Below are 22,083 nucleotides of genomic sequence, written 5' to 3' on the forward strand. Positions count from 1 at the left end.
GCGAAGGACCAATAAGTACAAGATGTTACCCACTAGATAAAATATATACACACACTGATGGATACTCATATGATGAAACATTCAAAAGTGCTCCCCCAAATAACTCAATAACCCTAAAGGTTGAAATGACCACACTAGAATAGCTAGCTGACTACAGCAGAAATACCAGAAGTCAGTCGAGCCTGATCTGTAACGTGGGCAGAGACTAACTGTCCCTTTATCTCCAGCACATGTGCCACAGGCCACAGGAGGAAGGGCGGAGCTGTCACTAATGAAGAACAACTCCACCAGGCTCTGGAACACGTTCTTTGTATTCAAAGGACAACTTATTATTCAATGCTCTAAGAAATGGAACAATACTAGAACATTTGAAAAATACTCAATGACAGGACATTTTCACCTGGATTGTCTATAAAATAATGCAACTAACATGTTTACATGCAGAGCAAATGTTTCTACCCAAAGAAACAAGAGCTGAAAGTACAGAACCCCCAGTGGGGTGCAGTATTTCAGGAGCCTGATCTATACAGAGACGTATGAAACTTCAGTCTGAGGGGCAGTGTCCAGGGCCAACCCCAAAGCAAGTCGCCCAAGTCACTGACCCCAAGAGACAGGCAGGGCAGACGTGTGCGGGCTGGTGCAAAGCCCCGAAACAGAAAACGGGAGCACTGCAATCTGAGAGGTCCTGGGAGAGCAGGGACAGAGAACTTGGCAGACCTCCCCGGCAACATGGCCACCGTACTTGATTTTGATTAAGTTCATACAGGACACCAGCGTCGTGTGGGCAAGGAGGGCAACAGGAAAAACATCATCCCAATGCAAAGAGTGGACAAGCGACAGCCTTCATCTCCAAACACCAAACACTTAGCCCCATGATGTCTTCACTAGGCATTTCAGAACATTTTCAGATATCCTTTGGAAAATTCCTCCAGAACCAGTTTAGGAGCCAAAAATGCTATTATCTTGTTTAGTTATCTGTGTACTTGACAATTATCAAAATCAAATCTACCCCCATATAACACATATTCACCCTCATTATAGATACTTAAAAGCATGTGCTTACTGCAGGCTCCAAAGGAGAGCTCCAAGAGCTCCAAAATATTTTAACCCATTGCAGCATCAATTGAATACATCGATAGCCTTGCAAAATAAACTGTTTAAAAAAAAAACACTCTCTATGAAGAATATATTCCAGAATATATTCCAAAGAATATTATATTTATACTACGCAAAAATCAGCCAGGTAGAAAGACAAGAAATGCATCCGTTTATAACCAAATATCCCAAATTGACAAGCGTTCCAAGAGCACAAAAGCTTTACCATAAATGAGAATTAATCAAAATCAAGTACTTCTAAATCACTGTGGTACACCAGGGCCCTGCTATTCAACAGCAGGTGACAGAGGGAGCAGAGTTGATGGCTTTACTGAAGTCAAGCTTTGAAGTCAACAGGGCCAGGGTTCAAATTCTTACCATTTACTAAATGTGTGATATAGAAAAGTTACTGAGTCTGACTTTCACGTTCTCATTTGTACAATGGAAATATTAATAGTACACACTGATTTGGGGAAGATTAACTGAGGTTATACAAGCCCACCAAGCACATTAGTGTGGTACTCATGACACATCAATCCCTTACTAAATGTAGTTATTATCATTATTATTATTTTACACTAATAGAAAAGTCCTACATGTGTTAGGACCAGACAACAAAAATAATAGGTTAACTGGCACGAAGGGTTGCCAACACACATCATGAATTTGCAATACTCTCTGGATGTCCACAAAAGCAGGCAAGTTAGAGCAGACAAATTCAAGGCCAAGAGACACCCACTCTCTATTGAAGCAGTGCTGGCAGCCAGATGCTATTGCCAAAAGCTTTGATTTAACCCAAACCGGCCTGTCTGAGAGGTTACAAACTTACTTCCCTGGCCTATGTCTGTGGCCGGAGGTCTCCAGGGAGCAAAAGACAGGCTGTGATTTCCCCTTCATGCCTCAAAGACTTGCTTTCATTTTGAGTCGGCACAGAAACTCCTGGTGGGACAGTGTAACTATACATCAGCTGGAATGAAGTGACCAGCCAAGACTGGGGAGTGGGGAGCCCGGGGGTCACTGGTTCATCTGAACACAGTGTTTTAGGAGCTGCTGTGTTCTCATCAAACACATGCTTACAAGCACGTGTCAAAATGAAGACCCACTTTTCTGGACTGGGTGGTCACTTAGAGAAATGGTGACAATTCACTCAACTTGCTAGCAAGGTAGATCCGTAGGGGTGGGTGTCGTCCATCAAAAGCCCTGAGATTTCAGTCACTGGAACTGAGAAGCATGATTCCTTTATCTCTCCTGATTTTAAAACAGGCACCTCCTCTAAGAAAGAATGTGACTTCTCCATTTAGTGGCAGAACTGGAACAAAAACCCTGCTCCTAAACTAGTGAGGGACATTTGGGAAAGCTAATTCATATCTGAGATTTCATTCCCTAATCTATAATACCAGCCCTGCCCACCTCACCGATTAGTTGTGAAAACATAAACATAATACTAACTTACAGTTCAAGGATACTTTATAGTCTTCTACGGGTGTTCTCATGCTATCTTCACGGGTCCCAAAAGGATAACAATGATATCTAAAACCGTATTATTTCCCCTGGTCAATTTTCTCTTTAATACAGGGCTAGCCAAAACCCACAAAACAATGTCAACATTCTAGTTCAAAACAGGAAACCTAACAGTTTGTTAATAAGGGAGAGTCAGCAGACCCAGGATGCTATTTAATCCTGCTGAGATAAAGAGGGCACTTCTTAAAAGGACTATTCTTCTTGGAGTACCCTGATCTCTCTCCTGTAGGATCAATAGGACGGTTAGGAGATAAACAAAGGGAAAGGGCAGTCAAGTAAGAAAGAAGGCTTTCCACTGCATAGCCACAGACTCCAGGACCAGCAGGTCAACGCCTTGAAGCAGTTCCTGAAGCCTCAGCCAATAATCTTTAAGACAACTACTGTCTACACCCACTGGCAACTCCTTTCCTCCCTTTTCATACCTTCTTCTTTCAACAAATATGAATTGAGCACCTACTAGTAAGTGCTAGGCACTGATAAAATGAATAAACAAAACAAACAAACAAACAAACAAACAACAACAAAAAAACACTCCACAATCTTCTTCATGAGGTTTAGAGTTTCATGGTGGGGAAAAATTCACTAAATCATCATATCACTATACCTAGCATTATAAGGGAAGTCAGTGCTCAATGAGGTCATCTGAGCAACCAGAATCAAGACAAGACTCCTGTCAGAAAGCAGCAAATGCCTGTGTACCCAGCACAGCATTGCTCCCAGTAAGCATGCCAAATGGGGATTAAGCCCACACTGGGATTCTGCAGCTGCAAAGGCATCCAATCAGTAACAGGGCAAAGGCAGGAGAAGGATGTAATTACCTACCAAGCACCAACACGCTAGGCAGCCAAAAACATGCTGTCTTCCAGCTGTTTGTGTATCATTAGAAAAGAAATTAAGATGTCATTAGGAAGAAATTAAATAATGTGCATGTTGTCGTGACAACAAGGATGCAGGCTGCCAAATCCTGCTTCAGCAGATTGCCCACCACACCCAACCCCTTTCTAGAGATCAACTGAGTAGAGATTAAGGAGGAGACACTGCCTTACCAGTTGTTTTCCCTTTGTAGAAAATCTTCATGTCCATCAGTCCTGTGAGTTGGCTTGCCAGAATCGCCATCTGAGACCCACTGTGTTTGGAAGCTCGGAATATGCTGAGCTGTGACCAGTCATCCCAGTAGATGTCATTCTAAAAAGAAAACCTTTGTGCTTTAGTCCAGCGCTGCAGTCTTTTATTCTAGACTCTCACTAAGAACCAGAGCTCCACCACGCAGTGGACACCTAGCATGCACTGGCTGAACAATTGGCCTGATCAAGATTCCACTTAAATATAAGAGTCAGAGATTTTATCCAGACCTCACCAAATATCTACACTGAAGGAACTATCCAAACGAAACTATAAGATAAGCATTCAAATTTGACCATGAGCCCAATCCTTCAGTTTGAAGTCTGCTTCTCAGTGATGGGAACAACCTTTTAACCTTTTATTCTCTAGAGTCAAAGCAGAAGTCATTGTCAACACAGGCTGTGCAGGGCTCATCTTAAGCCATTACAGAAAAAAAGCAAGCAAAACTCACAAGAGATGAAGCCAAAACAAGGCCACCAACACTGAAGGGCAAACTGGGAATTTCACGTGAAGTAAACCTCAACCTTTAACCTTTTGAAATGTGAACCGTGAGCACCCTGGGCCCCTGGCACCTCTATCTGGCATCTCTCCACAAGGGCTGAAATAAATTTCTGTCTCAAATTCAGAAATGAGTTGATATTCTAGAAGTCAGACAAGCATCTCTGCAGAAACCCACAGACAGTACGTTCTTCAACTCAGGGTGCTCTTCCCTTACTCTGACACATTGCCTTATGCTGGCAACAGATGAGACCTCACCTTAAAGACAGCAATGGCATAGGGGTGTGGGAGGTTGTCCAGGATCACTGAGCGCTGCTGACCACTAAAAGTGATCCGCTCAATGCAGTCCAAGTAAGCGTCTGTCCAGTAGATCCACTGGTCATCCACGGAGATGCCATTGGGCCACTTCACATCCTCTGACACAAGACGATGGACAGCAGAGCCGTCCATGTTGCTACGATAAATACCAGGCTTCAGGTCTCCCCAGTCGGTCCAGAACATCACACTGACCAAAACCAGAAAGAACACACATCACATAGGAACTAGGGAAACGGGGCTCAAACATCTACTCCAAGGAGGCAAGACACCCCTCCAGGATAACCAGGCTGGTTATTTCAGTATTTGTGTTATAATATGCAATTGTAATACTTAAGGCTCCTTAATTCCTTGACCCAAAAATTCCTTTACTGGAATTTATCGACTGATATAATTAAGTTATGCAAAGACAATGTATAAGGTTGTCATCACAGCAAAGTTTGTTTATACTAGCAAAAATATATATATTTTTAATAATATGTATTTGTATACATGTTAATCTACAGAAAAAGTGATACATTATAGTACATACACAAGACTATTATGGGGCCGGCCCAGTGGCTCAGACGGTTGTAGCTCCATGCTCCTAATGCTGAAGGCTGTCAGTATGATTCCCACATGAGCCAGTGGGCTCTCAACCACAAGGTTGCCAGTTCGATTCCTCGACTCCTGCGAGGGATGGTGGGCTGCGCCCCCTGCAACTAAGATTGAACACGGCACCTTGAGCTGAGCTGCCGCTGAGCTCCTAGATGGCTCAGGTGGTTGGAGTTCGTCCTCTCAACCCTAAAGTTGCCGGTTCGCCTCCCGCAAGGGATGGTGGCCTGCACTCCCTGCAACTAACAATGGCAACTGGGCCTGGAGCTGAGCTGCGCCCTCCACAACTAAGATCGAAAGAACAACTTGACTTGGAAAAAGTCCTGGAAGTACACACTGTTCCCCAATGAAGTCCTGTTCCCCTTCCCCAATAAAATCTTTAAAAGACTATTATGAAGCCTAAAATCTACATGTGTTCATATGAAACTATCTTCAATGAACATTAAATTTTTTAATATGTGAACAGTAAATATCTTGTTATTCTATTTGGCACATACATGTACAGATGTGCGGGGGTCTGATTGTTTAAAGGATATATGCTTGTACATGGGTAAAACAATTTTGAATGAAACACAAGAAACTATTAATCCCTAGGAAGTGTGAGAAACAAATACTGTTCATTTCATATATGTAACCATTCTCTTTCAATATTTTTAATCAAGAACATATATTACTTCAGAGTTTTCTTTTAAAAATCCTCAACCATAAATGCTACAAGAAAGGGTAGAAAGGCTATTCTAGAAATTTCCTTTTAGTTATGTTTCCTTAAGTTAATCAAGTACTTTAAAAAGCACCTCTGCATTCTCCAAGTGCATACAAATCACTAGAAAGGAAACTTACAAATGCTGGAGGACAGGGAAAAGATGGAAAGGATTAATGTTTGTACCACACATGAATGTCAAGAGAAAGAATCCTCACAATATCCAACCAGGCCTGACTATGTTTACAGAGAGACTTTTAATATTACCTTTTGTTGGAGAAATACCCCGTAGATGTGAGACTTCTGAATGCGCAAAGAGATTCTGATGTTTGCTATTGAAAAGTTACTGGATCAAGACTCTGGTTTCAAACTCTTTGTTAATAGATTATTTCAACCACAATAACAAGAAACCAGTTTGCATTTCCATGAGAATCTGTATGCTGCAGCATGTGACACACACTAACTTCCACTGAGGCCACACTTACCCCTCCTGGGGCATGAGGACCAGAGCCCTGGGCCGATCAAGCACTGAGGAATTGACAATCGGGAGTCTGAAGTCACCATCTGGATGAGCTACCTGACAAAAAAAAAAAAAGAGAGAGAGAGAGAGAAAGGCCAAAATGGCTTTGAGCGCCTTAAAAGGCCCACACTGCAAAGTCTCCTATTCAGCTCTTGCCTACACACATGCCCTCTATGGCTACCGGACTCCCCTACAGACTGATTGCCCCTATTTCCAGTCAGAATGAATTGTTCCTTCCTCTGGCTCATGTGACAATTCTCACATGATCTAACAGAGAAGCCACCTGTGCCCCAGTTCCCAGGGCATGATGATTTATACAAAATACTCAATCTTATTTAACCCGCCTATGTTACTCCATGCTCCAGTCACTAATGGACTCCAGTCACATACGCTGTCCACAAAGCAAATTCTCAATGTCACAACCTTGCAATTAAGAGCCTCCACGGACTGCTCCCACATTCTCTATCTTCCATTTCGGCTTCTATGACTTCAGCAAGACTGGTCTCCTCACGGTCTCTAAGCCTGACACTCACTCCTGTCTGCTCTTGCCATGTCCCCTCCTGGGCCTGTCCTCTGCTCTCTAATCAAATCCTATCTTCCCTTCAGAACACATCTCCAGGACTTCCCCCACTAACTCTTCTGACCCACCTTGATCGTTGAGCATCTCTGGTTTTCATCACTGACTCACCTTACATCATTGTATGCAAGCAGTATGAGTGGTGCACTGGTTTCCCATCAAGCCTGTTACAGTGTGAACACTTGAGCTCTGCCTGCTTCTTTCTAGCACCTAGCAGAGCACAGGCCATACACAATTAAAGAAAAGAGAGTAAGAGTAATAACAAGACCAACAACACAGTGCTAAGTAGGTGCCAGGCACTCTGCATCTTTTCACTCCCTTCTCTCAACTGCCCTACACTCTAACATTCTCTCCTCAGTCAGGCCTTGGTTCAGATGTCACATGCTCAACACGCCTCCTCTACCCACCTTTTCTAATGCTGTCCCTGCCCAATCACATGATCCTACTGCCATGTTTGTTTTCCTTGGCAGCACTTACCACCGACAGAACTGACTGACTTATTCCTTCATTATTTTGCTTCTCTACTAAAATTGATTCTCTATCAGAACCTGTGTGTCTTGCCTACTGCTGTACCATCAGAAGCTAAAGCCATACCTGGCACATATCATGCACTCAAATAGCACTGGTCAGATGACAGTAAATGAATGAATCTCATCTTACAGATGAAAAACTGAAGCCCACATAACTTAGCTACCGGAATAAAGATGGAACCGAGGCCTATCTCTCAAGTTTGTGGCTTTTGTCTTGCAACTTCGCTTGGCTCTCTGTGTCTTCCCCTTCTACTCTGCTTCCCACTTGACCCACATATCTGCCTCCACAGAGAATCAGTACAAAGAGGTGCTGAGGCCGTGCCCCAGGGCCTCAGCTGGAACTTTCAGGAGCCACTACCTATATTCCTGAAGACAATAATTTAGGTGGTTTAGAGGCCATTTATTACTCTCATGTTGCCCTCGGCAGCTAAGCTGCAAATAGGTGAAGTGGGGGTAGTAAGAACACCTACCTGACAGGGCTATGGTGAGAAGAGAATCAAATAATTTCTGCAAAGTGGTTCCAATAGGGCTTGGTACATACTAAGTACTCATTATCATCATTAATAATAATGATGACGATGATCATGATATTGTCATTATTACTCTAATCGACTACAATAATACCAGAGTATTGATGTTATAGCATTATAAAACTGCTATATTATTACTATTATTATTATTATTATTATTATTACTACTACTACTATTACTATTCTATGTTTCTTCCACCCAAAATACAAATTTTTAGGTATTTTAATGAAATCTGTTTGATGGATTCAGGAATCCAGCTCTCATCAAGGACCTACATGGTAGTAAGAAATAATTCTGAGACTATTCCCTTTTCATCCTTCTCCAGACGCTCAGCTGGTCCCTCCAGAATTCTGAGAAATCCCAGAGTAGTATGTCACACTACCTCCTACCTCTGTCAAAGCTGGCTCAGAAGCTCCCCCTGCTCATGCAATTAAGACAGCGGGGGAACACATACCTCAATCCTTTTAAAGCCAGCATCCACCCAGTAAAGTAATTGGCTGAGGGGTTCAAAAGCCAAGGCTTCTACTGTCTCCAGGCCGGAATTGATGATCACCTCTTGCCCTGTATTCCCATTCAAACAGAGGCGCTGAAGAAAGAAAAAGAGGAAATGCTATGAAATGAACAAGTGACCTCCTACCACATCAGTCCCATGGATGGGAACCCTTTATTCAAATGGCTTGACTGGCAAGGGGTGAGATGTTTTATATTAGTAAACTTTCCGGATGAATGAAGCCGGTTTTTAATAAAAGTATTTCTAAAATATATTATGGCTTCCCGTTTGAAGCAGAATAACTATACAGAACTTAATCATTTATATTACTCTGCATTATTATGATAAATACTGGCTACTGATCTATGCTGTAACACAACGAGGTCAGAGATAACTGAGATGCATGAGTCTGTTTGCTTTAAAAAATAAATGAAGCCAGACCAGTAATTTTAAGCTCTTATGTCTGTTTTTTATAGTCTTCCTCCCTTGAGAGGCTCTTAGCCATCAAGTGCTATTGTTGGGACAACTACCCTCGGCAGTCACTGTTACCCACCCACCCCCTAAATACCTTAGCACTGTAAAATTTCTGTTGGCTTGAAAGTCCAGATAAAACGTGTTGGAATTACTTTTCTAAAAGGATTAAAGATCAAATGGCTCTCTTTAAAATGCATGAGTCTGGGGCAGATGGGTGGCTCAGTTGGTTAGAGAGCGAGGTCTGGGTAACGAGGATGCAGGTTCAATTCCCACATGGGCCAGTGAGCTGCGCCCTGTGCAGCTAGAATGAGCTCAATGAGCTGCCGCAGAGCTTCTTTGGCGGCCAGATGGCTCAGTTGGTTGGAGCGTGGGCTCTCAACCACAAGGTTGCTGGTTCGACTCCTGCAAGGGATGGTGGGCTACGCCCCCTGCAATTCACAATGGCAACTGGAGCTGGAGCTGAGCTGTGCCCTCCACAACTAAGATGGAAAGGTCAACAACTTGATTTGGATGGAGCTGATGAGTCCTGGGAAAAACACACTACTGTTCATTCCCCAATTAAAAAAAAAAAAAAAAAAAAAAGGTCCTGGAAATACACAGTTCCCCTTCCCCAATAAAACCTTTAAAAAAAATAAAATGCATGAGTCTAAGCGTATGGCTATCTCTCTGGCCTGTGTGGGGATCTTTATAGCTCCCTTCCTGGTTCTGGACTGTGTTCAGAATAACTGAAGTGGATAATTACATAAACTACGGATAAGTGAAGTGTGATGTTATTTGCCTTGGGAAGGATACTAAGGGGCAGGTGGCATGAGAGGGAGTGACTAATAATCCTACATTCCTAGACCTAAAATCTTCCAAGCAGGAAAACTGAAACTTTGTTTATAAGCAAGACTGCACATTTAGGGCTCTCTTTGTCCTTCCTACAAGGACAGAAGTAGGCAGGGAAAGAAAATACTAAAACAGAAAACTGAAACATTTCACCAGTCAGCCCTGAGATGAGCTATGGCTTCAAACTTCTAATACCCACTTCCTTAGGCCTGAAAGAAGTTTCTCAAGATTGGGCAGTTGCACGGCACAGCCCCCAGGAGCAGACCAAGGGCTGACTCACCTGGATGATATCTAAGGCCAGGTCAGACCAATACAAGCAGTTGTGCTCATAGTCAAAGTCCAGGGCCACCGCTGCCCGCAGCCCAGTGAGAGGCAACAGCTCGATGGCCCCTGAGGCTAAGTCATAGCGGTGGATGGATTTCCGTGTGGCGTACAGGATGAATTCATTCTCCTCTGCAGACACACAAAACAACACAGAGGGCAGATCCGGGAGATGCCAGAGAGGTCCCAGCATGTCTGGCCTATTTTATTCCTCACACACAAACTTCAGAGCCGCTAACACATGGCGTAAAATCAAGTGAAAGAGCACAGGTATCCAGACTTAGAAGGTGTGTAACAAAATCACATTTCTGCCTTGGACGAGTCACGGAAACTCCTGTGATACTTAACCAAGTATATTATTTGTTACTTTTTTAAAAAAATGCAGATCTCACAGAAGACATGCTCCAACATCCAACCTTCTGAGCTCTGCCTAAAAGTTGTTAGTCCTACTTGACAAAATAATGACACCAGTCAGAATGTGTCCTCATCATATGGCTGCATCACATGGCACCACAATCTTGTGGACTAGAGACTACTAGTCACTGAGGACTTGTCATTAAGCTTTCTAGTCTATTTGCTCACCTGTTCTATATTTTTCACAATGGCACATGACAATTATACTAACCTATATTTTCAAAACAATAATAATCCATTTGTTTTTGACGAATTACAAAATGTTTTACAACATAATTTTCACAAAACTTCTATTTCTATTTCAAATAACACAATGTGCCTACTGTGTACCAGGCATTGTTTAACCCATGTAACAACGGTATAATGGAAGAACTACTATTCACACAATTTACAAATGAGAAAACTGGCAGCAGAGAGGTTAAGTAACTCACTCAGAGTCACAAGTACCATGTGGCAGAGCCCAGACTTGAACTCAAGCAGCCTGGATCCATAATCTGTGTGTTAACCACTACACAATGCTGCCTCTTACAATACAGATACCGTGTTTCCCCAAAAATAAGACCTAGCCGGACAATCAGCTCTAATGCGTCTGTTGGAGCAAAAATTAATATAAGACCCGGTCTTATTTTACTACAAGACCGGGTCTACAAAAAAATAAAATAAAATAAATAAAATAAAATACCGGGTCTTATGTAACATAATATAACGTAACATAATATAACATAATACTAGGTCTTATATTAATTTTTGCTCCAGAAAACGCATTAGAGCTGATTGTCCAGCTAGGTCTTATTTTCAGGCAAACACGGTATTAACGTTGCCATTTTTTAAATTGTAGAAATAGACGCCCAGAGTGTCTAAAGAAACTTACTTCATGTCAAATAACAAGTAAGCAGAAGAACAAATGCTCTCTGAACTTAGGGAACAGGCTGGAAAACACCCAGATTCTTCCACGGGAATGGAGATGAGCAACACACACCCTATGTCTAAAGTACCATTTTGACAGTATGTTGCATATGGGACCAAATGCCAATCTGAATCCCTTTGCTGAATGTGTGGATAGTTACTGTTGTTTTTTTCCCCCTCCATCTCTCATTCCATTCATTCAATGAATTAACATGTACTAGCCACCTGCTTTATAAAGGCTTCAATATAGATAATGCGCCAAAATATAAATTTACCTACTACTTTTTTTTCTGTGCCTGAACCACATTTATTAGTATTACAAAATATGGATATTGTAAGCCTTAAAAGGTGATAAATCTTGGTTTTGTTTTTCATTTTGTTTTATTTTTTCCTTTCTCAAATTTTCTTCTACTCTCTTTTTATTAAATTTATTGGGATGACAATGGTTACTAAAATTACATACTGTGTTTCCCCAAAAATAAAACCTAGCCAGACAATCAGCTCTAATGCATCTTTTGGAGCAAAAAATAATATAAGACCCAGTCTTATATTATATTATATTATATTATATTATATTTTATAAGACCCAGTTTTATATTATAATACATTACATTATATCCGGTCTTATATTATACTAAAATAAGACCGGGTCTTATATTAATTTTTGTTCCAAAAGACGCATTAGAGCTGATGGTCTGGCTAGGTCTTATTTTCGGGGAAACATGGTCGGTTTCAAGCGTACAATTCTGTATTACATCATCCATATATCACACTGTGTGCTCACCACCCAGTCAGTTCTCCTTCCATCACCATATACTTGACCCCCTTGACCCTCTTTTACCATTCCCCCTCCCCTGTCCTCTGGTAACCACTAAACTACTGTCTGTGTCTATGAGTTTTTGTTTCTGTGTTTGTCTTGTTCCTTTGTTTGCTTTCAGTTTTATATCCCATATATGAGTGAAGTCATATGGTTCTCAATTTTTTCTGACTTATTTCGCTTAGCATAATAACCTCAAGATCCATCCATGTTGTTGCAAATGACACTATTTCATCTTTTCTTATGGCAGAGTAGTATAAATCTACCTACAATTTTTAATAAAGGTAAGCTTGCCTTCTTTTCCTCTGGTCTCTTCAAAAGTATCTAAGTTACCACCACATGATAACTAATCTCTCCTTTTGGTTTTCAAGAAAACCTTCCCCCTGTAATTCCCAGTAAAGGGGGCAGTCAAGATGAAAACAGCCGAGCTTGTAAATGACATCGAAATCAAGGACTCTCACCAAAGCTGTCACACAGAGCCACAGAGAATACATTCTCAGCCACGAGCCTTTCACCCCACATTTCTAACATCTACAAACCTCTTTCTGTTGCTTTGGGTTTTTGGGTGTTTTTTTTTTCCTTCTAACCAACTAATACCTTTACAGTAGAGCCTGAGTCCAGAAATAGTTGCCTTAGGATTAGATACAGAGAAACACTCCGCCTTTCCATGCACAATGCTTAACTTACAAAAGGAAAAGAATTCTCAGCCAATTCCAACAATATATGAGCACAGTGTAGAAATTTGTGTTAGTGTAGTAATTATAAATGGAGAAAAAAACTACATCATTAAAAACAAAAAAAACTTCCAGATGCACAGATCACCTCATCTTTGCAAAGATGTTATGGCCCACCAGTCCTATAAAGCCATCTTTTCCTTTATCAGTATATCCCTGCCTTCCATTCCACGTTTTTTGTTGTTGTTAAACATTTAGGAGGTAGCCTACACCACAAATAAGATTTTTCCACTTCATTCCCTGTTCTATCCTCTCCTCTATCTGAAGAGAAAATAGCTTTCCTATCAGTTTAAATGGCTTTAAACAGTTTTGTCCCTTGCCGAATTATCTTCAGAAACATTTATTACAAAAGTATGTACTCCAGCCCCTTAAGGGCAATCAGTCAAACCCTACTAACCCAAACCCTCATCAATAACAGTTCTTGTGAAGGGAATATTTGACTCCTGTCTGCTCATTTGTGAGAATCTGTTGAAGCTATGTTCTTTTTAAGTCTCCACAGTGAGGTAGGCTAATTACTCTGGTAATGATGGAAGATTAAATTAAGGGAGTAATGAGTTCAGCATGAAAAACACAGAGCAAGCTGGCAAGCAGTGAGCAAACAAGAGGGCCACTCTGCCCTGCTTGCAGAGGACAACATGCTTCTCTCATGATTCATTTGGCATTTATGGCTGTTCCATCAGGCCACACCACTGCTGATGGAAGTCAGCCCGAATCGTTCACCTTCAATGACTTGTATGAGCAGGACAAATAGCTCAGAGGGAATAAGGAAGCTCTACATGAATAAGAACTACAAACAGAGTGAAGAAAGAGAAGATGCTACGACACTAACTCTTGGTTAAGAAATCATAATTTAATGTGTACAAGGTGTGATAAAAAAAACTACAGTGAATGCTGCTGCCGAGTGCCATCCAACGGAAAGGCAGGGATATTCGATACAGGAAGCAGCACGTGGAACCTTAGTAACAATGTGTGACAAGTTTCAACTTGTTCGGAGCAGTCAGTTGGGTGTAAGCTACCCGTCCTTACAGTTGAGAGAAAGTGCTTTAAAGTGTGCTGTAAATCATCCTCCATCATGACAACGCTCTGTGTCACACATCACTTCTGGGACGGCAATTTCTGTCAAATAAAAACATTATGTTGTGTCCTCATCCAACTCATGCACCAGATCTGCCACCGTGCGACCTTTGGCTCTTCCCCAAAGTCAAAATGACCATGAAAGATCAATGTTTTGAATCAATTCAGGACATGGAGGCAGCCACAGCAGTGCAACTAAAGACACTCATGCAAGAGGACTTCCAGAACTGCTTCAGGAAGTGGCAAGAACGATGGGATAAGTGTGTTCGAAGTGAGATGGAGTATTTTGATGGGGATTAAGAGCAATGTCTTTTACCGTAATAAATTTTTTCATTTAAACGTTCACCGTATTTTTTTTTATCACACCTTGTATATAACAAATACCCCAAAATGTGCCATCACCACTAAATCAACTTAAAACATGTCTGGAACAAGCTATACCTTATAATATGTGCACTCACTCCAAAGACGTTTTTCTTACTTAGCATGCCTAATGACCATCTAAGATAATGGGAATGACATTTATTTACAACTTGGGTGATGTCTAGGTAAGAGCATGGGCTTACTACAGTCTGAATTTTAGCTTTGTCACTTACCAGGTGTGACCTTAACTAAGTCATTTAACCTTCTCCTCTGAACATACTTCCTCATATTTAAACAAAAAAATGGAGCTAATAATATGTTCCACTGGGTAGTCATAAAAATTAAAATGACAACATATGGAAAATGACAACATATGTATTCAAATGTGTAAAATTCTATTAAAATATTATTTATAATTATTATTATAAAACTTAAGATAGACCACTTAACTACTTCCCCCAAATCTACAAGTCTCTCTTTATATTCAACTATGACAAACAGATAAGGAACACACAAAAGTCCTCTGGGCACCCCTCATCCTCCCATGCCTAGAATACAACAGATGCTAAATAAACATTTTTCAATAAACAAAGGGGATTTTCTTCAAAAAATATTTTCCATCCCTATAAAGTCATAAGGCTGTAAATAAATTTAGTTTGGATCCCAAGCTTAGGAAGCTCTGTGACAATTGTAATTTCTGTTCTTTTTCTCCACGAAGTTAGAAGAGCTACAAGACTGGACCTGGGGGAGATAATAATGATGCTTCAACAAAGACCCGAGAAGGCAAAGGGAAGAAACCGTGTCTTACCTGCCAAGGGACACGGGACCAGTTCTCTTTCCAGTCGCGCCTCAACATCTCCTCCACTGCAAGTGTCCCCAGAAATCTTCCGATAGCTGTCACGCCCACCCCAAGAACAAGAGGTCAGAAACTTCAAAGAATAGTCATGAAGGCTTTGTAACTGGGAGCATATTTCCTGCCCATGGATAACAGAATTTATCTATTCATTTCCCTATAGAATAGGAAGAAGGATGTTTAACCATTCTGAATCGGTTCTGTTTATAATTACAATAGGCAGCCAAGATAATTTGGAGTGCTGTCCTGGGCAAGAGCTTTACATATCTCTTCAACAAACTCCTCTCAAGAAGTGTCCTTGTAGAAATGTATGACTTAAGATATGACTAGAATTGTAAAGAAACTTATACACTTGCATTTTTTTCTCCAAGGGTGGAAGAATTTGCAAACATCATAATTTTAAATATTGCCCAAGGAACCTAACTTAGAATTCTAGCATTTGGAGTATGAAAGATACCCAGGTGGTCCTCTGTGCTTACACCAAATGCAGACCCCGCTGTGACCCTGATATGACAGCCTTTATAAGACATACCCTCTTGTTCTGCTGTAAGTAGAACCCACAGGACAAGGCACAGGAGGGGAGTATGACTTCCCAGAAAACTCAGGGTCTGGAACACAAACTTCTAAAGACAAATCTTCACTCATCTTGAAGCCGAAGTCACTGAAAAGGCAATCAGGGTTTATTAAGGCTGCTGGTTTATACACTTCAGGCATTTCAGTACCAAACCTTGTAACTTCCACCATACTGCCTACTACCACCTATATCATAAATTAACATGTCCCTTTAAAGACTGCTCACTTTTTACAGTAATAAATTTCCAAAAGAAACTTTACATCAGAATCATAGTTTCAAACCACTATCATATGCCATAAATAAACAAAAACAACACAAATCATTATGCCAAAAACAAAATAATATTAAATTTTTTAGCTAGATCCAGTTCCCTATCCAAAGACTCTGGGCCTGCCCTCTCTTTGTTAAAAGGGATTAGCAAATGTTAAAGAATTGCTAGCACCTAGTGAGACTTTGCCCTTGACATGACTGCAAGAATTAAAGACAAATTGAAAAGAATAATCCTTTTTTCTTTAACCAAGGATTTTGGGGTTTTTTTTTACCAATGTTATTTAAGACCGTGTCCACATACCACCTAAAATCACCTTAGGTGCCTCATCCTGTACTTCAGGACACAATGCTTCAGCCCAAAAGAACTTCTGCAATTTGGGAGCCACATCTCTGCTAAAATACCCAGCGCAAGGGGCAAGGTAGGAAGCAGGGGTCCTTGGCCTACTCTTAGCTATGCCCTTAACTACATGACTTCTTTCAGCTGCACTGAACAACTCTAAGATTAAGCAGCTACACTATAAACTTCCCAAGGCCCTACCCAAACTATGAATTCATAATTTTCAAAAGGATTTTCCAGGTTGACGTGCTCTACACAAAAGGCTTCATTTACTCTACTTGGTTCAACAACTATTTATTAAACACCTACTATATGAAAAGGGTTAACAGGGCAAAGTGGTTTGTGTGTACATTATGTCATAAGCCATATTTAGCACTTTGTAGAGCATTGCTTGGAAGGAAGCATTTTATTACTGTATCAAACAGGTCTTATTCATTAAATCAGGTAATTTTTACTGAATAGCTGGGTTGAATCTTTTGGGGGACTAAGTGGGTATTAGCTAATTACTTATTTGTCTCCAATGGCAGAGCACCCTTCATAGGCGGGTTTCTTCAAACTGCAGATTGTGACTTTGTCGGCAGCGAAAGCACGTTGGAGGGTTAACCAGCATCAACATCCTCCCCCACGTTTCCCCAAAAAGCAGAAGACTGCAAAGCTCATCACACTTAAAAATAAGTGCCGTCTCATAAAACTATTGTTTTAATTCCACGTGTGTATGTGTCTACATATACAAGTATGTGGAGGTACAGGGTCACACCAGAAAATGCACTGTGTTCTAGGGGTTGCAGTCAAAGAGTGTGAAAGCCAAACTTCTTGGCAATGCGGGGAATACAAAGATGTAAAAGAGTCAACTATACTGTGATAATGTTTTTACATTTAAATAAAATTTAAAACAACCTACCCCTAAAATCAGGGAACATATGGGCCAATGGCTGACCTGCCCAGTGGAGTCTGGAGGGATTATCAGAAGTGATCTGACTTTCAAGTGCAGTTGTTACTCAGGAGTTGAACTAATGGATAGATCCTAAAAGCTCACTCATTCTCATTTCCTCTCCTGTCATCTATCTTCAGATCACTTCCCTCTTACTGCCACAGTCTAATACCAAACATTCCCAAAAGCCACAGAGTCAGGCTGGCCCCTTATTCCAACTGCTACAGCAAACAGACAAATAATAACAGGATGGCCGGACATCAATATACCCTTTATCTTTTTCATGGGTTATCACACCCCCATGATCTCATCTGGCCTAAAGCCCAAACTCTGGGAGGGGCAGGAAAGTGGTTTACCTGGTCTACAATAAAAACTCAGCACCTACCCGGTTTCTACAAGTCAGCTAAGAGGGCATGGTAGACCAGTGGGAGCCAGGCCAGTATACCAGTTAGGCACACCAGCTCCTGGTTTCTTGTCGTGTGTGTGTGTGTGTGTGTGTGTGTGTGTGTGTGTGTGTGTGTGTGTGTGTTGTGGTTGTTAGATAGATTTTAGAAAAAAGGCATAATTTTTCCTTCATCAAGGAAGAAAAATAAAAGATTTGTCAGATCTTCTTACATATTTTTTATACTGTTTTATTTTTAAGTACTTACTGGGGATAAAAGAGGGAAGAGAGAAGGCACCATAATCTTTCGCATCATTAGGGCCTCCCACTATCTGAGGCTAACAAAAGCTCTCAGATTAGATTTACTATTTCAGGGTATCTGACAGAGCAGAAGGTGGCAAAGGGGCACTGACCCGACATCACCAGGAACATCATGTAGCTCTATGGTTTGGCCATGAAAGCACCTATTCTGTTATCTCAAGACCACAGAGCTCTCCAAGGGAGTGTGCATCTTGTACTGTCCAAAGCCCCCCCACTCAAAGGGTGGGTGAGCAGCATCAGGGTCACCCAAAGTCTGGCAGAGGTTCAGACTCCCAGGACTACTGAGTCAGAAGTGGCATTTAACAAGTCATTCATACATACATTGAGAAGATTGAGAAGCATTGGTGTAGGACAGGAGGCAGCCAACTCTTATTAGCTGTTTTAGTGAATAAAACGTTATGGGGTCACAGTCACCTCTGTTCACCACGGCTATTTTCACACTACCACAGGCAGAGTTGAGTAGCTGCATCAGAGACCATATGGCCTGTAAAGCCTAAAACGTTTACTACATGGCCCTGTTCCAACCTCTGGACTAGAAGACATCAGAGGTTTCCGGCTTTAGTCAAGAAAAGTGTGCTTCCCAAAGCAAACTTGAGTTTCTTGGTGCCTCAGCAGCTACTGAAAAATGAATTATGTGTTTATGTTCAATACCCATGCTCTACTGAGAACCTGCTTAATCTGGAATGATTTTGTGCTGGGTTACAGACTTGAGGGACTGCCCATGCACTCTACTCATTTTCCTAAAGCTAAGCTCTGTTCTGATCTTCAATTCTCCTCAAAAACGCCCTCCTGCTTACAGAATAAGGCCGTACCCTTAGCTCTCCACCTCTGCCGATTCTCTATTTTCAGCCTCATCTCTACTCACTGACCTCACCTCATAAACCCAACAAGGCATCTGAACTAAACCGCCAACTACTTCGCTGCCTGCAAGCCTTCACACTGCTACTACATCTTCTCAGAATGCTCCTGCCCACATATCCAAATGCTTCCTTACGGTCCATCTCAAACAGTGCCTCCTCCAGAAATTTCCCACTTCCCCAGCAGCAAATCACAGCCTCCTCCTTCCTGTCAATATTCACAACGAAAGTACCTCCTCCAAGGTCCTTGCAGCTTTCCATCTCCGGTTACAATCATTTGTGCTCATGTCATTTCTTCCGATTTTAGCATTCTCAGCAGTGCCTTGGATATTTTGCTCAAAGACTAATGAATTTACATCTGTATATATACACACTAACATTCCCTCATTTCAAATAAAGAAGTAAATTCCCTCTAGAACAGGGCTTATAAGGAAAGGCGTTACCTACAATGGAACCTTCAGTATGTTCCCTGTTTGGGCTGCCCTCATAGAAATAAACCCCCGAGCTATCTATTCCTGAATAAATTACTACAGCTTCTCCAGGTTGTAACACCTCTACCACATCATATGGCTATAGGAAATAAATGGAATAACCTATATAAAAAATGCCTGGCACAGTTCCTGGCACCTAAAAGGTCCTTAATAAATAGTTGTTTCCTATGGTGCCCTTCCTTTCTTCGGGGGAAGGGACCATACCCTGCTCTGTTTCCCGCACTGCTGAGAATAAAACACAACTCAATCCCTCCCCCAGGCATCGATGAAGAACCAACCACTCATAGTCTTCTCGGGTGCAGGAGCAGTTGGACACGACCACTGGCCTGTCAAAGTCTTCTCCATTAAAGCACGTTGCATGGGGGGTCCTCCGCTTGAAAACAGTCTTGTGTCCTAGCAAACACTCGTTGCCCCGCTCATCAGACGGTGACCACAGCTTATAGTCATTCTCTGTGCAGGGAACCCCTGAGAAAAGGAAATGCAGCGTTAGATGCACGCCCATGTGAGCTTTCTTATCCTACCCATCCATCAGCCCAGTCGCCCACTTTCTACCATCCTGCTGCTTCCTGGCAAGCACATAGGCCTCTGAAGCTGTTACAAGCCTCTAATTAGCTCACACTGAGGCTGGGTGACACCCATCCAAATGAAAATGGTACCCCCTGAAACACAGATGTTCATCTGAGAAAGTTGGGAAGGACCAAGCCACCTTTGGCACTATCAAAACGCTGATGTATTCTAGCACATTCTGTAGTTCCCTTTAGAAACAGGTGTCCAGGGTTGTTCATCTCCTAGGGGCTTAGGGAAAGGCTGAATCCTTGATAGACAGTATCACTCAGGAGCATAGTTCCCTGCCGGCTTCCTAGGGCAGTGTGGGAACACCTGGTAGTATTGCCCGACAGCCAAAGACAATTCGCTGTCACTGCCTGGAAGGTACCGGATCTTCACGGACGGAGCCTAAGAAACGGCATAACAACCTGGACAATTACTCCAACTACCCATATTCACTCCAAATTTAAATAAAGTGATATCTACAGAAATTCCAAAGTAAACCTAGGTCAATATTGGTACTTTGTCTTTTACATACACGCGTGTGTTTGGTCAGATTAAATGCTGCCTGAAAACGATGAACAACTGTCAACTCAATACCATTCAAATCAGCAAGTACTCATTAAACCCTTACAACCTGGAAGGCTATCCAACTGTGCACTTTGTGGAAAACAAATATGCAGAGGACGGCTTCTTCTTTCCAAGGAACTTATAACCTAGTTGATCAGAGATGACGCACACAGAGGACAGATATAAATTCATAATTCTAAGCAGGTGAGTACGCTTATACTCTGGACACAGAGAAGAGGGAAGAAGTCTTCTGGTTAGGATATAAGCACCAAACACACTGGACGCTGAAACATGAAAAGGGTTTCAACTAGTGGAAACTGAATGGGTGGCATGGGGGGCATTCCAGGCAGCTGGAATACTATTAGCCAAGACAGAGAAGAAAGACAGGCAAAGGGAGCAGGGAAAGAAGCAGTTTCACTTCTTCTTGCTTACGTACATGTCTCGTCTCTAGACTAGCAGATCATAACGAGATCCTAGTCAGCTCTGAGAGGACCCTGCACCACTTGACACACTGCCTCTCACATAGTAGTTTCTGGCTGAGTTTGTCAAACTACAACTGCTAATTTGGAAGAGTGTTTTTCATTCATTCATTCATTCATTCATTCACATGTTCAACATGTGCCAATCACTGCACAAGGAAATGAGGATACAAAAATGGCATGCAGTCTTACCAAGAACTGCCCAAGTAATAGCCTACATATTTCTCACTCACTTGCTGCTTATATGCCCATCTCTTTTTAATGGATCACAAACTCTTCTGAGTACAGAATATCTAAACTGAGGCTTTGGTCAAGTATTTCCATGAAAAGGGCTGAGGCAGCAGCTTACCCAAGGCATCTGTGGCATTGACCTGGAGGATCAGCCAACTGTGGACAGTCTCTTTGTTGGAGCCAAAGATGGTGAAGACAGTGCTCTTCTCGCCAGGTTCCGTGAGGAGCCCATACACAAACACTGGTTTCTCAGAGAAGATGAATGTTTTCCAGGTCTCCCCTTCATTGGTACTGTATCTGCCCAAATGCAAGCAAGAGGATCCTTACAGTGAAAGTCTCTAGGAAAAAAGTTTGGTTTCCAAATAACATTCACCAATAAAAGGAACCAGGGCTCCTTGGAGAAATTGCTGATTCTGGACTAAAGCAGGGAAAGATTAATGTTGTGCCAGAAAGCAAGGAAGTTCTCAGATCTTAATATAGTCAACCCAAAAGGAGCTAGCTTGATAGGGCTCCAACTGGCCAAATTTAGGAAAATTTGAACATAAAAAACAAAAACGATGGCAATAGATTATACACTGAAAATATACAGATTATACAAATGAAAAAAGAAAATAAGGGCCGGCTCAGTAGCTCAGGTGGTTGGAGCACCATGTTCCTAACTCCGAGGTCACCGGTTCGATTCCCACATGGGCCAGTGAGCTGCGTCCTCTACAGCTAAGATTGTGAACAACGGCTCTCCCTGGAGCTGGGCTGCCGTGAGCAGCCGGAGGTCGGTGTGGGCTGCTGTGTGCTGCCACTGTCTGCTGGGCTACAGCGA

The 22,083-nt window shown here is 41.9% G+C and overlaps 1 protein-coding gene across 1 annotated transcript in view; it reads right to left on the reverse strand.

Annotated features, from left to right (window-relative positions):
* The window catches only part of SORL1 (sortilin related receptor 1), a 154,754-nt gene that overhangs the window by 58,199 nt on the left and 74,472 nt on the right, over positions 1-22,083 (reverse strand). The window contains exons 13-21 of the mRNA XM_081037393.1: positions 21,385-21,563; positions 19,719-19,905; positions 15,810-15,938; positions 15,233-15,318; positions 10,076-10,248; positions 8,458-8,589; positions 6,331-6,422; positions 4,495-4,741; positions 3,663-3,801 (exon numbers count right to left, since the gene is read on the reverse strand). Of these exons, the coding sequence (XP_080893519.1) occupies positions 3,663-3,801; positions 4,495-4,741; positions 6,331-6,422; positions 8,458-8,589; positions 10,076-10,248; positions 15,233-15,318; positions 15,810-15,938; positions 19,719-19,905; positions 21,385-21,563 (1,364 nt within the window). The remainder of the gene's footprint in view (positions 1-3,662; positions 3,802-4,494; positions 4,742-6,330; positions 6,423-8,457; positions 8,590-10,075; positions 10,249-15,232; positions 15,319-15,809; positions 15,939-19,718; positions 19,906-21,384; positions 21,564-22,083) is intronic.

Source organism: Rhinolophus hipposideros (genome assembly GCF_964194185.1).
Source record: "Rhinolophus hipposideros genome assembly, chromosome: 24".
Lineage (NCBI taxonomy): Eukaryota > Metazoa > Chordata > Mammalia > Chiroptera > Rhinolophidae > Rhinolophus > Rhinolophus hipposideros.